Below are 19,858 nucleotides of genomic sequence, written 5' to 3'. Positions count from 1 at the left end.
CGCTTTTCCTCCGTCCCCGATGGATCAAAATGGCGCCTCCCGCACTTTTCTTTCTTCCCCGCCGAGTTAAGATGGCACCTCCCGCGCTTTCCCGCCGCTGCCGCTGCTGCCAACGCTGTTCTCCGCGGTTCCCGTTGCGACCTGCAGCTTTTCGCGGTATTTCTATTTTTTTTATATATCGCTGCAATATTCTCTCCGTAATTGAAGAACCGTTCCCGTCGTGGAGCGGACCCTCTGGGACTTTTTTATTATAGCGCTTCAATAGTTTCTCCGTTACTTGGAGAACCGTTCCCGTTGTGGAGCGGACCCTCTGGGACTTTCCCCTCCCTCTGCTAGGTCCGAACGCCGACCGCGCCCTGAGTGCTCCACCCTCTCTCTCTCTTTGCTTCTGCTTCCCGACTCGCTGCCCGGCCCCGTTGCAGAGCCACCCGATCGAGCTCTAGCCCGCCGCAGCCCAGGAAGGATCAGTGCACTACCTGCCACCAGCCCGTTTAGCTGGGGAAACCACAGACTGGAGACCAAGCCTGGCCCTCGTTTTCGAGTTTCTTCGAGTTATTATTTTTTTTCTTGCTTCTGGCTTCGACCTTCGTCTGAGGAATCGATCCTCTTGAGGTGCTGCCGAATTGCAGGTAAGTTCGTTTCTAACTCGTCGCCACTGTTAGATCCGTGTGTTAATGGAGACACGGAATGCAGGAGTTGATTTAACAAGTGTTTACTGAACAAAGTCTGGAGGTGAACTAACAACACAAGACGCTACACAGGCTCATATACCCGAGTGGTCACTACTGGTACTACAGTATACAGGGGCTCCAAAAACATAGTTCCTCTTAAAGGTACATACACTACAATACCTCTGTGCCCTTCCCACATGACAAACTAATGGAGAGAACCCCCCCCCAAAAACACAAATACACCAGTCTCGGCCTTTACAAGTAAAACAAATATACCAGTCTCGGCCTTTAAATATGAAACAAATACACCAGTCTCTGCCTTTAAATATGAAACAAATACACCAGTCTCGGCTTTTATATATGAAACAAATACACCAGTCTCGGCCTTTACAAGTAAAACAAATATACCAGTCTCGGCCTTTAAATATGAAACAAATACACCAGTCTCGGCTTTTAAATATGAAACAAAATACACCAGTCTCGGCTTTTATATATGAAACAAATACACCAGTCTCAGCTTTTATATATGAAACAAATACACCAGTCTCGGCTTTTATAAGTAAAACAAAACATTTGGCCACACCTTCTACTTTTTCCCCTGCAAGGGTGATCCGTTTCGCTTCCGTGACTGGCCCCTACCCACCCTGCAGCTCCTCCTCAATGGGACCCCAGTGGCTGCAGCAAGGCTGGGGGAAGGCTGCTGAGGGTCAGATGGTGAGACGGCAGATGCCCTTGGGGGTCGGCCTGGACCAGCTCTGGGCCTGGAGGGGCCGGCTGCTGACTGCTCCAACTCTGCTTGGGCGGCAGCAGTCTGTCCAACAGCTGGTGGCAGCTGCAATGGAGGAGTGACAGTGTTGGCTGCAGGAATACTGCCAACCTGACAGATCACAGGCACTCCCTGGTCGGCTGAGACATTGGCACGCGCACGGGCCAGCACTGCAGCATGCGCAGCAATCTGCTGAGGCACAGACTGCTGGGCTGCTGCGGCACAGCAAGTGCCCCGGCGATGCCTGGCCGATCCAGCGAGTGTGGCAGCAGTTAGTGCCCGTGTGGCCCTGGCCTGTGTCTGCATGACAGCAGCCAGTGAATGCACGGCACGACTGAGCACTTGGCTAGAAGCCGCCTGTGAAGCAGCGAAGTCCTGCTGACTCCTAGCCTGTGCTGCCGCGACGTCCTGCAGACTCCTGGCCTGTGCTGCACTGAATTGTTGCAGACTCCTGGCCTGTGCTGCACTGAATTGTTGCAGAATCTTGGCCTGTGCTGCCCCGAATTCCTGCACACTCCTTGCCAGTGACTCTATGGAGTCAGGCATCCTTGCCACTGCAGCCATGAGCTCAGTGTGCCTGCGCTCAGCCTGGGCGCCCATTTCCGCTGGGAGCCGCACCTCCTCTGCGCTCACCGTAGCAGGACTGGAGGCCGCACTCACCCTCCGGGGAGAAGGCCGCCGAGCTTCCCCACCCCTCCCGCGTTGCTGCAGCCCGCTGGACCCCGGAGCTTCACTATCCTCCGACCCTTCCCCCCTGCTCCCCTCCAGGGAAGACGTGTCACCATCATGGCCATGGGCTGCCTCGGCTGAGGGTGTCCCTGATGGGCTGGCTTCCTCTTCCTCTATGTCTGACTCAGACACAGTGCCAGCTTGAGGGGCCGCCTCCTCACCTGGCGAGTCACCATCTGAAAGCAGGGAGGCACAAGAGTTGCTTTAGAGTGAGGACAGGGTGGCAGCGAGGGAGGCATGAGTGCTGCTGTGCACTGCATTGGTTCGATAGTGGCAAAGGATGCTGGCGTGAGGCGCAAGTGGAAAGGGAGAGGTCAAAAAGGTGATGACCTTACCATTGGTGCCCAGAACAGGGTCAGCATCTCCAGTGGTGACGGGGCCACTCAGCCAGCCTGCCATGATCCGCTCCACTCGCTGCTCGAGGTCGCTCAGCTGTTTCAGGTCAGGACGGCCTCCCCCGGTCTGTCGCTGCTGTCTTCTGTTATGCGCCAGCTTGGCCTGCAAGAGAAAGGACCACCTCTAAGTACAGTGTCAAGCCCTGATCTTGCCCGCACTGCCTCCCATGGTCGAATAGCCCTGACAGTGTCTAAAGTCCTGATTGCGCAAGTGCTTTTCATGACAGTCCCATAGCTGCTGGATGAGGGCTGGCCATTAGGGCTTTCAGAACTGTTTGGCCATAAAGTGAGGTGCACATGCAGGGATGAGGAGGATACTGGAAAGGGTACTCACCCTGACAACCCGAGTGAGGTCGTTGAATTTTTTCCGGCACTGGGTTGGTGTCCTGCCAACCACACTGTTGGACGTGACCCTGTTTGCCACATCCCTCCATGCTTTCCGATATTCGGCGGGCAGCGGCCTCCTGCCACCCTCAGAGAAGAGGATGTGGCGCCTGCGGTCCACTGCGCCAACCAGCAGCCTCAGGTCACCCTCGCCGAAGCGCTGCGCTCTCTCCCTGGCCTTCTCCATTCTCCTGGGCGTGGAGCTGTTCCAGAAGCAGTGTTCAGGCCTTGCCTTAGGGCTGCAGTGTGCAGGGCGTGGCAGCCAAGCAATTCCACCCTCCCCCTTTAAGTGCTGACCGGCGCCTGACTGTCTGGCCTCAATGAGCAACTCGCCGCACCTGCGCTGCGCCCGCCTTCGGTGTTTGTGCCCTGGATCGCCGGCTTAGCGCCTAATGATAGTCGCTTCAGCGCAGCAGCAACCTCTTGGGGCGATGCAACTGAATATCGGCGAAGGTGGCGCTAAGTTGCGCCGGGCGCAAAAGTTAGCGAACGCCATGCTGTAGCGCCCCAAACGTGGCTATACTGAATTTCTAGGCCAACATTATGATTTGTCCTACACAAATAATGTGTAATTCATTATTTATCATTGTTTGCAAAAGCCTTTGTCACGGCGATAAATTTTCACAGAGAATATTATTTACTTTAAATGAAAGATATTTGTTTCGAGCAATTATAATTAGCTCAGCTTATGTATATCCTGAGACATGCTTTAAGAATGTAGATGAAAAAGCGTTGTCATAAAAGATACATTGTCTGCTGTGTTCTTGAACATGTTCAGTTTTGTAAGACAGGAAAATCACTATATATTGTGGAATAATTTTATTCTTAGGGGACAACCACTGTATGGACTATTCTCCCCAGTGTCTGGAATGTCCAGCAATATGCATTACAGGAAGCCTGATGGTGAAGAAGATCCTTTTAACCAGGTAGAAAATAACACTGCCCTCAGTCAATTGTTACAATGTTTACTTTCTTTTAAAATTACCTCTGAAAGAAAGGAAAGAAAATAACTTATATTTATATAGTGCCCAGGACGTCCCAAAGCACTTTACAGCCAATATTATAATACCAACTCAGTTATATTGCAATGTTCTTCATAGCTCATTTTTCCTATTAAAAAAGATAGGGGTTGATAATGTGATGCTCCATCCATAGTGCTGATATGCATCAGGTACAGAAGATCTGTATTATTAGCTGCTGGCCTAATTAGGCGTGTGCAGTGGGACCTGGCCCTAATTCAGGTGCTATCCAAGTTTTAGGCCACAATGTTTTCACTTTATGACAATCCATTATTCCCCTGTTGTTTGACCCTGGACAAAAAAGTAATAGACTGGCTTTTTAGAAACCAGGTAGCCCTGGTTTAAGTTTCCTGTGAGGCATCCACAAAAACCTGCTGAACAGAGAACCTTCACTGAACAGAATAGTGAAGCAGAAATTTAGAGGTCCTGACTGTTCTGTGGGCTTCCTCCAATTTGGTTGATGAATTATCACACATCACTATAGTTTATTGTATGCTGTAAGCAGCATAAAAATGGAGCTACAGGGTGAGCAGCCCCTCAACCTTCTAAGCTTGAAGACCTATCTAAGATTGCTACTGATGAACCAAAGTTGTCAGCTCTCTGTGCCATCTGTCAGAATCTGATCAGATAATGACACCTTAGACTCTTTGCCTGAACATTTCCCCCTATACATTCTCCATTCCTTCAACAAAAGTGCTCAACTCCATATTTGACAACTTCTCCCCAACTGCCAACCAGACCATTCCTTTAACCAGATGTTGCACTATACAATGCCATTACAAGAACATTCTCTGAACACAATGCAAATGAAGTAGCATCAAATGTTATGTCCCTACATGTGATCTGCATTCCTTACTACTATTGCCACTATGGTGTTTCCCCTTGGTGTCTGATTGTTGTACTCTACTCCCTAACATAATACTTTGTTGATATGTGTAGGGGATTTTGGTTTGGGGTTTGTGTCTGGCCAGTCAGGCGTATCTGAGCTGCTCCAGCCCCGTGCGGTTCGAATTGCTTCCCCTCTGGTTCTGACCACTGGACTTATTACGAGCAGCGATATAAACAAAACGAGACCAGTGGTTTGGTGCAAAGAAAACCAATGTTTATTAAAATAGAGAAATAATCACTATACAGAGAAAATTACTATGGATACAACACGATTACACTTAGCGGGGGAGGAGAAACGGACACATCGAGGGAAAATGACTAAAATGGCAATTTTAGCAATCCCCCTAACTCCCACCCTTTACACCTATCTAAGTTGTCTTGTGATGGGCCAGAAAATTTATGCTCACCAGTCTAGGATGTTAGAACGCCTGCTCCATGCCCCGTTGCCTGCCGATGCCTTTAGGGTTTTCACCGCCCAGAGCAGAGATACCCCAGTGATTAAATGTAACTGCGGGTATCCTGCTTCCCTGGACGGGCTCTTCGTCGATGATCTTCCTGATGGTAAGGCAGGGCACCGGAGTCAAGGCGGGAGAGAGTGAGAGAGAGATGGCTTCCTGAGGAACTACTTATACCCCTTTCTGGGAGCCCTTATCACTCGCCAGATCAGCTTGTTTCTTTGTCTGACCTGGACGTGTTGAAGCCTATACAAAGTAAACCGATCTGGGCCCATCAACCTGGACGGCCGGTTAATCGGTTTTTAAACATCTCATAAGTGTTCCCCTTTGTCTAACTGGTCTTATGATGGGGCCATTCCAGTTTCAATGCCCCGTTGATCATTTGCGAACAGTGTTGATGTCCTCTAACGAAGGTCTGAATGCAGCTATTACCCGTTGATTATCTGTGCAAACGGCCTGGATGGGTTTTAATCAGAGGCCCGAATGCCACTGTTTGCTTCTCATACATATGTAACCCCTTCACGGTTCTCTAGATATATGTGAGATGTGGTCTCTGTTGTAGACAGTATTCTATAGTCCAGTAAGGAGATCACTACTACAATGGCTTAATTCTAATTATCTTACTTTATAGTTTTAACGTCAGACAGTATAAGAAGATTACGGGTCAATGACCTAAATTAGACATTTGCATACATTAGAATGAATCTAGACATAATAAACATACATTCTCCATTTATATGTATTCAAAGGAGAATCTGTCCCTGTGTCCAAATTCGAGTGCACTCTTTCGTTGGCACGCTTAAGTTGGAGCTCATGGTATGTATAATGTCTGCAAGACTTACGACTCCGAACCCCTTCGTTGAATTCTCTTCACGATCACTGAATCCCAATTTGAGTTCTGGATGCAGAGCTACCAATACGAAGGGCGGCGGCCAAGTTTGGAAGCCCGGGACGGGATGCGGCAGCCATTTGCCTCCTGAGCCCTCTTTTCAGAGCTCCTGCCCTCTTTTCTTCCAGTCGCTCCCGTTTCCCGCTCGAAAAACCCGACTCCACCCCTTCCTCCTGGGGTTTCTGCCTGGAGACTGCGCAGCCTCACTGTCTGCAACAGTTGATACTGGTGCAGAATTATGGAAAGTCTGCTCTTAGTCACATTGTGTCCTTAAAAGTTCTTGCCGTACCTTCACATGGGCAACTTTAACCCAGGGATTTATAACAATGATAATACAGTGTCTAAGTTAAAGATTGGTAACCATACTTAGCGTACATAACATTTCCAGTGGGTATTACACATAAATGCAGAAGGCCTGTCTGCCTTCTAATTTCTGGAACATTCCTTCTTTGTCAGTCCAAACCTGAACTTTGCAGGCCTTGGCCATGAGGTTGACCGTAGCCATCTTGTTGGGCCCTGGAGCCCTGGATTTTAAACTCAGTCCAGCCAGGGTTTCTCCAATAAGCCAGAAGTAAATCTTCAGGGGAGACATGAAATTTGCGAATCCTTTCAGCCCCCCCTAGGATACTGAAGCTTGCTTGAAGTATTCAATCAAAGTGAGAAAATTTCTGACCCCCCACAAACAACCTTCCCCTATATTTATCTATCCACGATCCCTCGACACATACATTCCCCTTACTTAGAGAAAACTACAGTGCACGACAGGCATCTATCGATAGAAACAAATTACTATCTGTTACAATAATCCAAGCACGGAGGGGGTCCAACACCCCTGCACTACTTGGGACATCATAGAACTTCATTTCAACACACAACCTTTAATAAAAATAAATATCAGGCCAAAAAAACATATTTATTAAAAATAATGAGCAAAAGCAAAACGAGCTTTCTTAAAATAACAAACGGATCTGTCATCATTCGGCAGTGATATTACACAAAGCTCACACGGGTGTTTCTTCTTCCACCCGGGCATACTGGTCCTTCCACAACCCTTTTACTTTAAATTCTACCCCGGGACCCTTTCTCCTACACTGGACACAGACCAGGTAGAGGACGATCCCTAACTGACAGACTACTAAGATGTGGGACCTCTATACTCTCAAAAATGTCCCACCAGGGCGGGGTCGTGATATCTAAAATGTCGGCCCCTATCTGTACAGTCTTCTGTTCCAAAGTGTAGAAGTGCTTTTGCGATACTAGGACGGCTTTTAATAATTTGGTAAGGTGCTCTAGGAGAGGGGGAATCGGGTAACCGAAATGGGTGACATATTTCTGGAGGTGAGTGAAATTCTCCTCCACAGTGAGGTGAATAATGGATGGTTCAGGAATGGGGACAATTCGTACCTGTGCCACATGAACTTCTGCCTCGGGTTTGAAGCAGAAACTGCTGTCACTCACCGCGCACCAGCTGTGCTGTCGATGCTGGTAGTGAGACGCTCCTGTGGTGACGCAATATGTCCCACCTCCTATATATGCTACCTGTGGGGGAACATGGCCTTGTGCCATGGCTTCCATGGTACAATTTATAGGTTTCGCGTCAGCAGCTCTGAACCCGCATTGTGGTTTCGAATCGGCATTCAAGTGCTGGGGACACAGGATGATGTGTGCTCCCCAGCTACGGCACCCCGAGAGGTCAGTACCCGTCATAGCGTGCTCCCACTTTATGACATGGGCGGGACCGCTGCAAAACGAATGTGTGCACCCCCTTGAATGATTCCAATGTTCTCCACCCTGTATACCGGTGCGGGTCAGGCCGTCCCGCCCATGACCGGCATTCTTATAACTATCCCCATGACGGTGTGGTTGGACCGCCCACAGTCCACCGGGACTGGGTAGACCTCAGAAGCTAACCGGAGCTGGCACGGGCTTAATGCGTTCTCAAAAGGGTGGAGGGCTGTGAGGTGTTTGTTGCTGATCCAGGAGGGGACTAAACCTTGCTTTAAATCCTTCAGATTGCTGCGGCCCTCGCCCAGCAACCATGCTCCATACAGCACGCACACCTCGTTTTGCGCAGCCTGGTCAGAAGTGTTTCTGTCCTCCCTGATGAGAGCATTTACAGTCTTTGCATGTTTTTCCAGCTCCGCGATGATCTCCTTCAAATGGAGAGTCATGGCCTGGTCTTCATGCAATTCAGAACCTACCACCTTATTCTCATCAGTTAAAGTACCCTTTAATTGCGTTTTTAGACCATTAATCTGGGTCTGCAGCTCGATGTCATCTAAACTGTTGATGACCGAGGATCCCGTATTAAAACCAGTTAAAACGTCATTAAAAACACCCCTTCTTTGCCTCCCAACCCCATCCCAAACCTTGTGGTGAGTATACAATGCGGCCTTATTGACCTCTGAAAAGTCAAATTCACGGAATTTTTGAAACATGTCAATTAACAGGGCTTGATACAATTTGGCAGTCTCTGCGGGACACCACGCGGGTAAGTGTACCTCAGTGAGGTTTAAAATCACCGAGGCCACCACGTAATGCACCCCTTGGTACAGCACCTGGTCTGTGGGTACTAGCACCAAGCCGTTCCCTGGTCCCTTGGTGGTGGCAGGGCATCCCTCTGCTACTGTCCGTGACGTTGGGGTTGTGGGCAGGGGCCGTCGGGGGCAGGTCACTAGTTTAGTGGCATTAACCGAGATTAGGGAGTACGGGATCGCGCATGCGTCCAGGCAAGACTCCCAGTCCATCCCCCTCCCGTTATTTTGCCACTGGCTGCGGAAAATGAGGGAAACACCTGTGGGGCAGACTTTCTCTGATCCCCACATACAGACGTAGATCCCCTGATCCGGTTCCCACCATTTATCCCAGCACACACTTAACCCTCCCTGGGTCCCTGTAATGGTCCTGTGAGTGTCATTCCCTAACCTTTCCCACTCTACCCTGGGGTTCCCCATGTCTTTACTTAACTTTCTGAGCCACCACCACCTATCCAGGGGAACGTTCCCTTTACACGTCAAACATATTGGCCCAGAAATTCGGGTCTCCACGGGTGAGTATGCACGGGGTACTCACCCGTAGGCCGAATGGAAGTGCCGGTTTTCTGCATGCACTGCGCATGCGCGGGAAACCGGCACTTCCGATCCTCTGAACAAAGGGGTTCAGAGGTCGAACGTGCTCGCAGGGGAGGCTGCGCATGCGCTTTGAACTTAGTTTTTTTTTACAGGTTTTCCCGGGAGGGTAAGCCTGCAGGATTTACACATTTAAAAAGCAGGCGTAAGGCCTGCTTTTTGCAAGGTAAGTGGTCAATTAATTAAAATTAAAACATTTTTCCACAGGTTTATTATTTATAAATAATTTAAAGCAAGGTAAGTTTATTTTTAGCCCCGTTAGAATATAAAATTATTTTTTTCAAAAATTTAAATTATTGTTTAAAATAGTTATTTCATGTAACTTATAGTTTATTTAAAAAGTGTGATGTTTAAAAAAATTTTTTTTGAAGGTTTACTGCTATTTTGGGGCCCGTAGTATTTATAAGTTTTGACAGCTCTTCCTGTCAATCTTATGAATGGGCTTTTCCCTCCTCCGATTGGCTGCCCATGGCTCACGTGATCCCAGGGGACACATCGCACTAACTACGCCCCTGGGACACGCAAGCACAGCGCGCCGGCAGCTGGGCCAGGCCCCGGAGCGGAATTCCACGGGGCCCTACAGCTCAACTGCCGGCGCGCAAGGTAAGTGCAGGTCGGGGGCTTGCACCCGCGGGAAGCCCCCAACCCGAATTTCTGGGCCATTCTTTTGCCCATGGTGACGCTAATCCTTGGGGTGACGATTCGTATCCTCGGGCACTGGAGGGAGGCCTCCCCATACGTGAAGCCGGTCTCGCCTCGTGGACATATGAGGTGATTTCATCCGCCTCCCGTAGACCACTTCCATCGTATGCTAGGGGCGCTCTCTTCCCCGAGCATCCGAAGATATGATGGGCCTCGACATCGCCCCTTCTCGCGAGGCTCAGCCCGAACAGGGCGAGCAGGATTATTCCTCTGTACATTTCGAAAATTCTAAAAAAGACATAAAAGCATCTAGCCAGGTTCCCTGGAGGCTCCCTAGCTCGGGGGGAGTGTGATCGGGTCCCACGACCTCGGCTCACGTAGACAACACTCTGGAACGGTTCCATACTTAAAACTTATACACTACCGGTTCCTTGCCTAGAATTAAATTAAAAACACCCTAACTGTAATGATCAATAACATGTCATTCTATAGTGGACACTAGGTGGAGCCGTAGAGCTGTGTAGAGCTGTATATAGCTGTATGTATAAGACTACACTAACCAGCTGTATGTGTTTAAGACTACATTACCCATGAGGCACTGGGCTACCCACAAGGCAGCAGTCAAGATGGAAGCCTCGACAGATACTGTACCTAGTCCACATGTGCTCAATAAAGTAACTAGCAAAAGCTAGCTGTGTTCATAATAAGAATGTCTATTTATTAATGAGCATAAGATGGTACCAGGATGGTGAAGATCTGCTAAAAATTGTGAAAAATGACATGGAGAATTTGAAGCCACCAGAGCGTTTGAAACTCACAGGAAAAATTGACTACAATTGGCAGACTTTTAAACAACAATTCGAACTCTACATTGCAGCCATCGGATTCGGTACAAAGCCAGACGCAAGGAAGATAGCGTTGCTGCTTACGGTTGCAGGCCCACAGGCGATAGAGGTATTTAATACATTTGTATTTAATCCAGAGGAGAACAGAGAAAAATTAGAAGATGTGCTAAAAAAATTTGATGCACATTGCTCTCCCAAAAAGAATGAGACCTATGAAAGATACATCTTCTGTTCTCGGACACAGCAGCAAAATGAGACTTTTGATAGCTTTATAACTGATCTGAAACTGAAAGCACAGACATATAATTTCTCTGAGCTGAAATCATCCGTGATTCGTGACCAGATTGTGTTTGGTATTCATGATAAAAAAGTCAGGGAACGTCTCTTGCGAGAAACCGAACTAAATTTGGAAAATGCGGCGAAAATATGCCAAGCCAGCGAGCTAGCTCGAAAGCACGCGAAGACTTTCAGTGAAATCAATAATGATGCGATTGTAATGAGTGATAATGCTGCTGTCGGTGCTGTGTCCTACAAGGGGAAGAAACGTGGGCAGAACAGAAATGAAAAGCAATCGGAGGATGAAATTTTTAATTGTAAACGCTGTGGTTACAAACACCAGTTAAGACAATGCCCAGCATTTGGAAAAATGTGCACAAAGTGTAATGGAAAGAATCACTTTGCCAAACAATGCTTTTCAAAAGTAAAAACAACGAAAGGGCAACAAGTTAATGTGATTGAGGACACTGATTTAAGTGAGACATTTTTTGTAGGAATGGTGTCATGTGACGATATCAAAAAAGATACAGAAAATGTGCAGCCCTCAGAAATTGACAATGCTGAACATAAAGTCAATGCAGTAAAAGTGGACAAATGGATGATCCCACTGCAGATAAATGGAGCATTAGTTACATTGAAACTGGACACTGGGGCAAAAGCAAACTTAATCAGTATGAGTGACATTAACAATATGAAAGAAAAGCCCAAAATACAGAAAAAGTCAGTACTACTGAAGAACTATAATGGACAGAAAATAGATAGCTTAGGTGTATGCAGACTTAAAGTGACAGTCAAAGACAAAGTGCATCATCTCATGTTTTCTGTTGTGGCTGAAAGACTTGATTCGATACTAGGTGACAAAGCTTGTGAAGACTTAGAACTGGTCAAGAGAGTCTACCGTATAAACTGTGCCATAAGCAGACCAGATGGCTCAGGTGATGAAGCAGAGAGCCCATCAAGGATGAAAAGGCCAAAGGGTATCCATGTCTTCAAAAAGCCTAGTTTCTCCAAGAAGAAAGAAAAAGACTTTAAGGTGAAAGAGAAGCCAAAGGAAGAAAAGCACAAAGAGGAAAAACACAAGGAGAAAAAGTCCAAAGATATAACCGCAGCAGATGTTGTTAAGCAGTGGAAAGAGAAAAAGAAAAAGCAGAAGCCTGCACCAGAGCAGGAAGCAGTTCCGGTGGATACTCTTTCTTCCCTCAGGCCAATCTTTGGTGTTCCATTAGCCGAGGCTGCTGAGAGGACTATGCTGTATGATGGGATCCAGCTGCCAGCAGTTTTTTGAGAGTGCATTGACTACATTGAGAGTTATGGCATGAAGAGTGAAGGAAACACTGAAACCCTCTCCAAGCAAAGATCGCAAGGAGACCTCGATCTATACAAGAGCAGATTGATGACAATGCCGCAACTGCATCTTGTCATTCACCGCCAGAACAATCTCATGAAGACACATCAGACTTACCCGTGTTGAGAAGATCCACACGTGAAGTAAAAAAGCTTGATAGACTTAATCTTTGAGTACAATGTAAAGCTTTGAAAATGTGTTGACTGTTTTGAAAATGTTTATGTTTATAGAGCACTAACAAAAGTGTTACTGATATTATCTTTATTGTTTTCTTGAAAGTTGAATGATATTGATTTTGTTAAACCTCAAAGAAAGGGGGATGTAATGATCAATAACATGTCATTCTGTAGTGGACACTAGGTGGAGCCGTAGAGCTGTGTAGAGCTGTATATAGCTGTATGTATAAGACTACACTACCCAGCTGTATGTGTTTAAGACTATATTACCCATGAGGCACTAGGCTACCCACAAGGCAGCAGTCAAGATGGAAGCCTCTACAGATACTGTACCTAATCCACATGTGCTCAATAAAGTAACTAGCAAAAGCTAGCTGTGTTCATAATAAGAATGTCTGTTTATTAATGAACATAAGACTAACTTAATCCTCTATACACATTACTTAAAACTATACTACCTAAACTATATACATCCGCCGCCCGTCTCCGGGCGGCCAGCCTAATCCCTGTTTGGGCTGCTACAGGCTGCTCCCTGCGGCGTGGCTGCACTGATCTCTACTCCTGGTCCCTCGCAGCTTATGGCTGCTGGCTGGGGACCTCTGTCTCTCGGCTTCTCTCTGACACGGGAGACCTTCCCTTTTAACTGAAGAGCCGGTGACCATACTTTTCTGGGCTGGGGTGGCCGAGGAGACCTCCTGGGGAGTGCTACCGGTGGGGCTACCCTGGCGAGCAGACCCTTGGCTCGGGTCACAGTCCTCGCTGGCTGTGGGCCTTCTCCCTCAGGTCCCTCCCTTCCCAAACCTGAACTGGGGATGGGCAATCCCTCGCCACCGGCTGCCGGTGGCTGAGGGTCTTCCCCTCCAGGCTCAACACCTGGTTCGGGCTCGGGGCCATCTAATTCGGGCTCCTTCTCCTCGGAGTCCCATAAGAGAGGGGGAGTGGTCTGGACAAAGTGCTGGGGAACCTTTCCCTTGACGTACGCGCCTGCGCCTGCGTGTGCAGCCTGCGTGTGCGTACCGCTGCGGGCTGAGGATTTCTAATCTCGGGTTGAATCCCAGCTGCCTGTTTCCCTGCCTCCGGCTTAAACAACTTACATTGGTCATGAACCATTTTAAAAACCCTTAGCTGACCCTCTAAACTGCCAGCCCTTGCTGTTAACCTAGCGTTCTCCTCCCTTAAAGCCTGCTCAACTAACTTAGCCTCCGCAACCTGGCACTGCAGGTATTCCTCCATTTTACAGGAGGTCTCTTCCTGTGAGTGTCTTTCTGGGGGACACAGGTCGACAGGCTGCGCTGGCTCTAGTTATTGCTGTGGGTTGTATGGGGCTGATGGGATTACAACACCGGTGGTGGCTGCTATTTTCCCCTGGCTGGTCAGGAAGAAAGATCGTATCGACTCCAAGAGTGGCTCGATCGCAGCGGGAGGGATACCTGGCTCTGCCTTTTGTGCTGGGGCTGATGAATTCTTTCCCTTATTCTCCTTCCAGGGATTCTTACAATCCTTGCGCCAGTGGCCAACCTTCCTGCACCCGTAACAGTTTAACTTAGTCTGGGAGGGATGGTTCCCCTCCTGGTGCCACTCTTTCTTACTCTGGCTCCCAGGTTTAACCTCATGGACTTTTCCCTTGGGTTGGGGCGTCCCGATACCCCTCATATTTTTATGAGCTGGCGGATCACCATTTCCTCGGTGGTCTGGGGGCTACTAGGGTCAAACCAGGCCGCAGCCTGGGCTCGGATTTGGGGCAGGCAGTTTGTCATTAGACAATGGAGCCAGTGGGTCAATTGAACTTGGTTCATTAATGCCCGCGCTGGCATTCCCGGGCATGCGCTCTGGTAAACTGGCCACAGCCTGTCTGCGAACGCCTGCGGGGACTCCCCTGGGAACTGTACCATTTTTTCCATCCGGGCGAATGGACTACCGTCATTGAGTCCCATGGCCTCCAATATCTCATTCCTCAAATCCTCATAATCCTTCTGCCCCTTTTTACATTCATCAGATAGGGTCTGGAGGAGATTACTCCCCAGAGAAAACAGCAGCATCTTAGCTTGCTCTGCGTCATCGCAGTCATTGACGCACGCTGCCTGTTCTATCTCCCTGAAGTGCAGAGAGGGGTCTCCCTTTTCGGTGAGCTTGGGGATGTGGCTAACCATAGCCCTGAGCTGTTGGGTGCCATGCGGCACCACAAACTGATTTTGGATGGCCCCTGGGTCCTCGTCATCAACGAGCGGGCTGTACCTCTGTTGTCGGAGGGGGTACACCGGTCCTGGTCCCGGCCTATCTAGCGGGGCCTGCTGTGCTTCCCCTACCACTTCATCCTCCACCCCCCCTTGCTGCCAGACCTCCTGAAAACTCGGAGCTATGGGTGGTGGCCGTGGGACCTCTGATTCCCTAGCCAACTTTGTCCTGGGTGCTGCCTGTGGGACGGTTCGGTTTGGGTTGCCGGTAAAGTCCGACTGGCCCACCTTTGGGCTGATGAGGCATATCATCCCCTTCGCCCTCGACAAGGCCATGCCCAAGCTTTCTATCTCCTCCCTACAGGGCCCGTGATTGGCCTCCTCGAACCCCCGGTCGCAGGCTAGCTTATATGCTGCCTTTACCTCCCTTACTTTCTCCTCCTGCTCTTTTAACTTTTGGGTAAGGTCGCAAATTGTGTCCTGCAGCCTTACCTCGCTGCCCCTCGCCTCTCTAACCTGGTATTCTAAGTGCTCCATCTTGCGCCTAGCGCTGGCTTTACTTTCAGCGGTCTGGTACTCCAGGCGCTCTACCCTTGCCTGATGTTCCCGTTGCACCTCGACGGCCCGGGCCTCCAGACACTCTACTTTTGCCTGGTGTTCCTTGGCCGTCTGCGCTCTTTCTTGGCTTAAAGCCTGAAGCGCCACTAGCACCTTCTCTTCCGCTGCAACCTTATCCTGCATTTCTAGGGCCAATTTCTTGAGCTTGGCAGCCTGTGCTGCTACAACCCTGTCCAGCACTAGGACCTGTTTCTTATAGCACATTAACCAGACTGCCTTTTCAATTGCCCTCTTATGCTGTTTACTCGCCGTCCACTGGACGGCGGCGTCTATGGGACGCTCGGCCTTTAACATAGCGCCCACCCATTTCTTGGTGATATTGACCTTTCTACACACATAAGTGGACAACCTCTCTTCCATTGCAGTTTCTCCCTCCGCACCACTGTCTGTTATATCGCATACTGTCGCCGATGTTCTTGCCAGGGTTGCCATTTCTGTAGGGGGTTTTGGTTTGGGGTTTGTGTCTGGCCAGTCAGGCGTATCTGAGCTGCTCCAGCCCCTTGCGGTTCGAATCGCTTCCCCTCTGGTTCTGACCACCGGGCTTATTACGAGCAGCGATATAAACAAAACAAGACCAATGGTTTGGTGCAAAGAAAACCAATGTTTATTAAAATAGAGAAATAATCACTATACAGAGAAAATTACTATGGATACAACACGATTACACTTAGCGGGGGAGGAGAAACGGACACATCGAGGGAAAATGACTAAAATGACAATTTTAGCAACCCCCTTAACTCCCACCCTTTACACCTATCTAAGTTGTCTTGTGATGGGCCAGAAAATTTATGCTCACCAGTCTAGGATGTTAGAACACCTGCTCTGTGCCCCGTTGCCTGCTGATGACTTTAGGGTTTTCACCGCCCAGAGCAGAGATACCCCAGTGATTAAATGTAACTGCGGGTATCCTGCTTCCCTGGACGGTCTCTTCATCGATGATCTTCCTGATGGTAAGGCAGGGCACCGGAGTCAAGGTGGGAGAGAGAGAGAAAGAGATGGCTTCCCAAGGGACTACTTATACCCCTTTCTGGGAGCCCTTATCACTCGCCAGATCAGCTTGTTCCTTTGTCTGACCTGGACGTGTTGAAGCCTATACAAAGGAAACCGATCTGGGCCCATCGACCTGGACGGCCGGTTAGCCGGTTTTTAAACGTCTCATAAGTGTTCCCCTTTGTCTAACTGGTCTTGTGATGGGGCCATTCCAGTTTGAATGCCCCGTTGATCGTTTGCGAACAGTGTTGATGTCCTCTAACGAAGGTCTGAATGCAGCTATTACCCGTTGATTATCTGTGCAAACGGCCTTGATGGGTTTTAATCAGAGGCCCGAATGCCACTGTTTGCTTCTCATACATAAATGCAGAAGGCCTGTCTGCCTTCTCATTTCTGGAACATTCCTTCTTTATCAGTCCAAACCTGAACTTTGCTGGCCTTGGCCATGAGGTTGACCGTAGCCATCTTGTTGGGCCCTGGAGCCCTGGATTTTAAACTCAGTCCAGCCAGGGTTTCTCCAATAAGCTAGAAGTAAATCTTCAGGGGAGACATGAAGTTTTCGAATCCTTTCATATGCTCCCTTACTCCCTTAGTGGTTTGAGCGTGGAAGGTGGCTATCTGATGTAGTTCTGTCAAAGACTCTTGAGATGATGGTGGCCATTGAGTGCTGTGAGCAGGAGCCTGAGATGACCCAGCTGCAAGCTGCACCACTTCAGTACCTGCAGGCAGCCTTGTCCTGTATGCATTCTGGCACATGTGAAGTCATTGTATGAGGGTGGTGCAAAGGGTGCTGATGTGGAGTCATCCAGAGTTTTTCCCTACCTGGGCGGGTCCGGTGCGGGTGGTGGCCATGGCGGGTCGTGACCCTGTTGCTGGCTCTGTCCCGCTCCACAGAATGACTTTACGTTAATAGGGCCTATTAAGCCCGCCCTGCTTATTATATGGCCCAATTAAATTGTGCGGGTCTGGTGACATCATTCATGGCGCGTTTTCAGCCAGGATCTTTAAAGGGGCCATGGCCACATTACATTTGAAGGTTAATGTAACATAGTACTGTCAGTGCACTACTGAATTGGTGTGCTGCAAACACTTTGACAATGACTGCACAGAGGCAGAGAATTGCACCCAGGCTCTCCGATGACTCCCTCCATGTGCTTATGGAAGGAGTCAGAGCACGCAGGGAGGTCCTCTTCCCTTCAAATGGGTGGAAGAGACCTCCCAAGAGGCCAAAACAACCTTGGTGGAGATTGCAGAGGAGGTCACCAGCAGGGATGTGGTCAGGAGGACCTGGGTACAGTGCTACAAATGTTTCAATTATCTCATTAGATCAGGAAACATGAGTACAAAGCCACACCCTGCTGTGCCTCTCATCACATTCCCATCACTCTGCCTTACCAACCCTACTCCTGTACATCCTTACTCACACCAACATACCTTGCATGTCCACCTATCCCTCTCTCTCTAAATACATTATCACATCCCTATGTCACTAGCCACCCCTCGCACTCACCCTCATCCTAGTGTAATCATACTAACTAACAACACACAAGGAGGCTACTTGGTTTTAGCACCCCACTCCATCATAGTCTCCCTCTAAAGATTTAACCCATCCATTCCTTACACTCATTCCATCACTCTCATGCAACCTTCTCTTCTTTCCCTCCTTGCAGGAAAAGAGAGACCAAAATAAGAGGGAGAGGGGGCGAACCGGAGGTGGCCCTCCATCATTTGCAAACCTTACAACAGCAGAGGAGAATGCTTTAGAAATATCTGGAGTCGCCTGGCAGCTGAAGGTGGGAGACAGAGAGGGGGGGGACATCTCAGCAGAATTACGTATCGTACAGCTACATGGCATACATCAGTCACTCATATGGGGACAGATGTCATCATCCAGTGAATGGTCATCATGTGCATAATGGTATCTGTACCCATTCTTCATATGACATATCTAACTCATCTCTTTACTCTCCCACATGTCCATCAAGAGGCCCCCCCCACCTCCACTGTCCAGAAGGAAGAGGAAGACAGTTCCTCAGAGGAGCCTTCAGCCACTGAGGGTGCACCGTCACCAGACATAAGCGCACCCAGCACCAGTGCAGATATGCACACCTGGCTGGGTCCCATGCGAGATAGAATAGTGTTGTCACCTGGTGTCTCACAACTCACAAGTGAGCAAGAGCAGATGGTGGAGACAGGGACAGCAGTGGAGAGTCCTCATTGGAGGGCGCAGGACGCTCCTAGCTCTGCTAAGCTGCTTGCAGACGCTGAGCCTTGGGGTTCATCCAGAAAGAGGGCAATCCTGGGGGTGCAAGAAGAAGTGCAGGGGCTCTGACAGGTTTTGCGAGTGCGATGTCTGCAAATGTTCAGAGAATGGAGGAGTCCATCTCCAACATGAGCACCACCATGTCGCAGGCAATGGCGACTGTAGGCTTCTCCATGGATAGGATGGCCACCTACATGGAGCAGCTAATGCGCCATTCACAGGAACACATGGTCTCTGGAGAGTAGATGGTTATCTATGGAGGATAGATGGCTATATATGGAGAATAGATGGCAGAGGCTCATACACCTCCTCTTTAGGAGGGATGTCAGCATAGGTGTGGGTCCTCGTGGCTCCACTGATGTGCAGCAAGGTGCTCTCCAGCTCCTTGGCAGCAGGGAAGTGAGCAGGCTGCCTCTACCTCTGCTGAAGCCACAGGGCTAGCACCTGGTAGAAGCACGTGGAAGAGAAAGCTGACACACAAGTAGATTCACAAGGGTAGTCACTTGGGTGTTTTATTCAATGTTTATGTAAAGTTTCCATTAATGTTCTGTCAAACATTGTAATCTTTATTATCAACACTTTCCGGTCTTGGACAAATTTGTGTGCACCTTTGGAAGTGACTTAGTGAGTTGCAGTGAATGATGAGAATAACTGTACCTCCAACAATGGTGGTGAGTGTGAAAGGAGTGGCTTGGTCATTGCAGGGATGTTTTATGGTGCTGGTGTGGGGTGGTGCCAACCTGGCGCATCATGTGACAGCCATATTGGTGTACAGCGTCAAGTTAAGTAAATCTGGCCATGATGAGGCCATCCCTGGCCTCCTGGGCAGCAATGTGTTTGGGTGCTGATGCCCTCTGTCATGTGCAGCATCAGGTGATTGCGGAGAAGGTTGGTGTTGTTGTTGGTGCTGCTGGTGTGCCTGGTGCTGTTGGTGTTGGGACTCACTGTGGTCTGATTCTGAGGACTAAGGTGAGACAGTATAAACGGCACCCATGTTGATGGAGTAAATAGCAGGTGAAGTAGAGATGACAGAAGCAATCTGTTAATGGTGAGAGAGGTTCTTCCAATAAGGTGACACTGGATGGAGACTTTGCTGGAAAGACCTGCAGCCGCAGAATCTGTGCTGGGAATGCAGTGAGCAACAGCTTCTGCCTGAGGAAAGTGATCAGCTGTAAGGTGTGACCTTTTATAGTACATTTCATGCT

The 19,858-nt window shown here is 49.0% G+C and overlaps 1 protein-coding gene across 1 annotated transcript in view; it reads left to right on the top strand.

Annotated features, from left to right (window-relative positions):
* The window catches only part of LOC147113546 (coiled-coil and C2 domain-containing protein 2A-like), a 403,075-nt gene that overhangs the window by 279,712 nt on the left and 103,505 nt on the right, over window positions 1–19,858 (top strand). The window contains exon 19 of the mRNA XM_085996133.1: window positions 3,775–3,871. Within this exon, the coding sequence (XP_085852259.1) occupies window positions 3,775–3,871 (97 nt within the window). The remainder of the gene's footprint in view (window positions 1–3,774; window positions 3,872–19,858) is intronic.

This window comes from Somniosus microcephalus, chromosome 8, assembly GCF_052327205.1.
Source record: "Somniosus microcephalus isolate GS21.2 chromosome 8, FLI_Smic_1.0, whole genome shotgun sequence".
NCBI classification, from domain to species: domain Eukaryota; kingdom Metazoa; phylum Chordata; class Chondrichthyes; order Squaliformes; family Somniosidae; genus Somniosus; species Somniosus microcephalus.
Note: the sequence above shows the minus strand (reverse complement) of the source record. Positions and strands in the feature narration are given on the sequence as shown.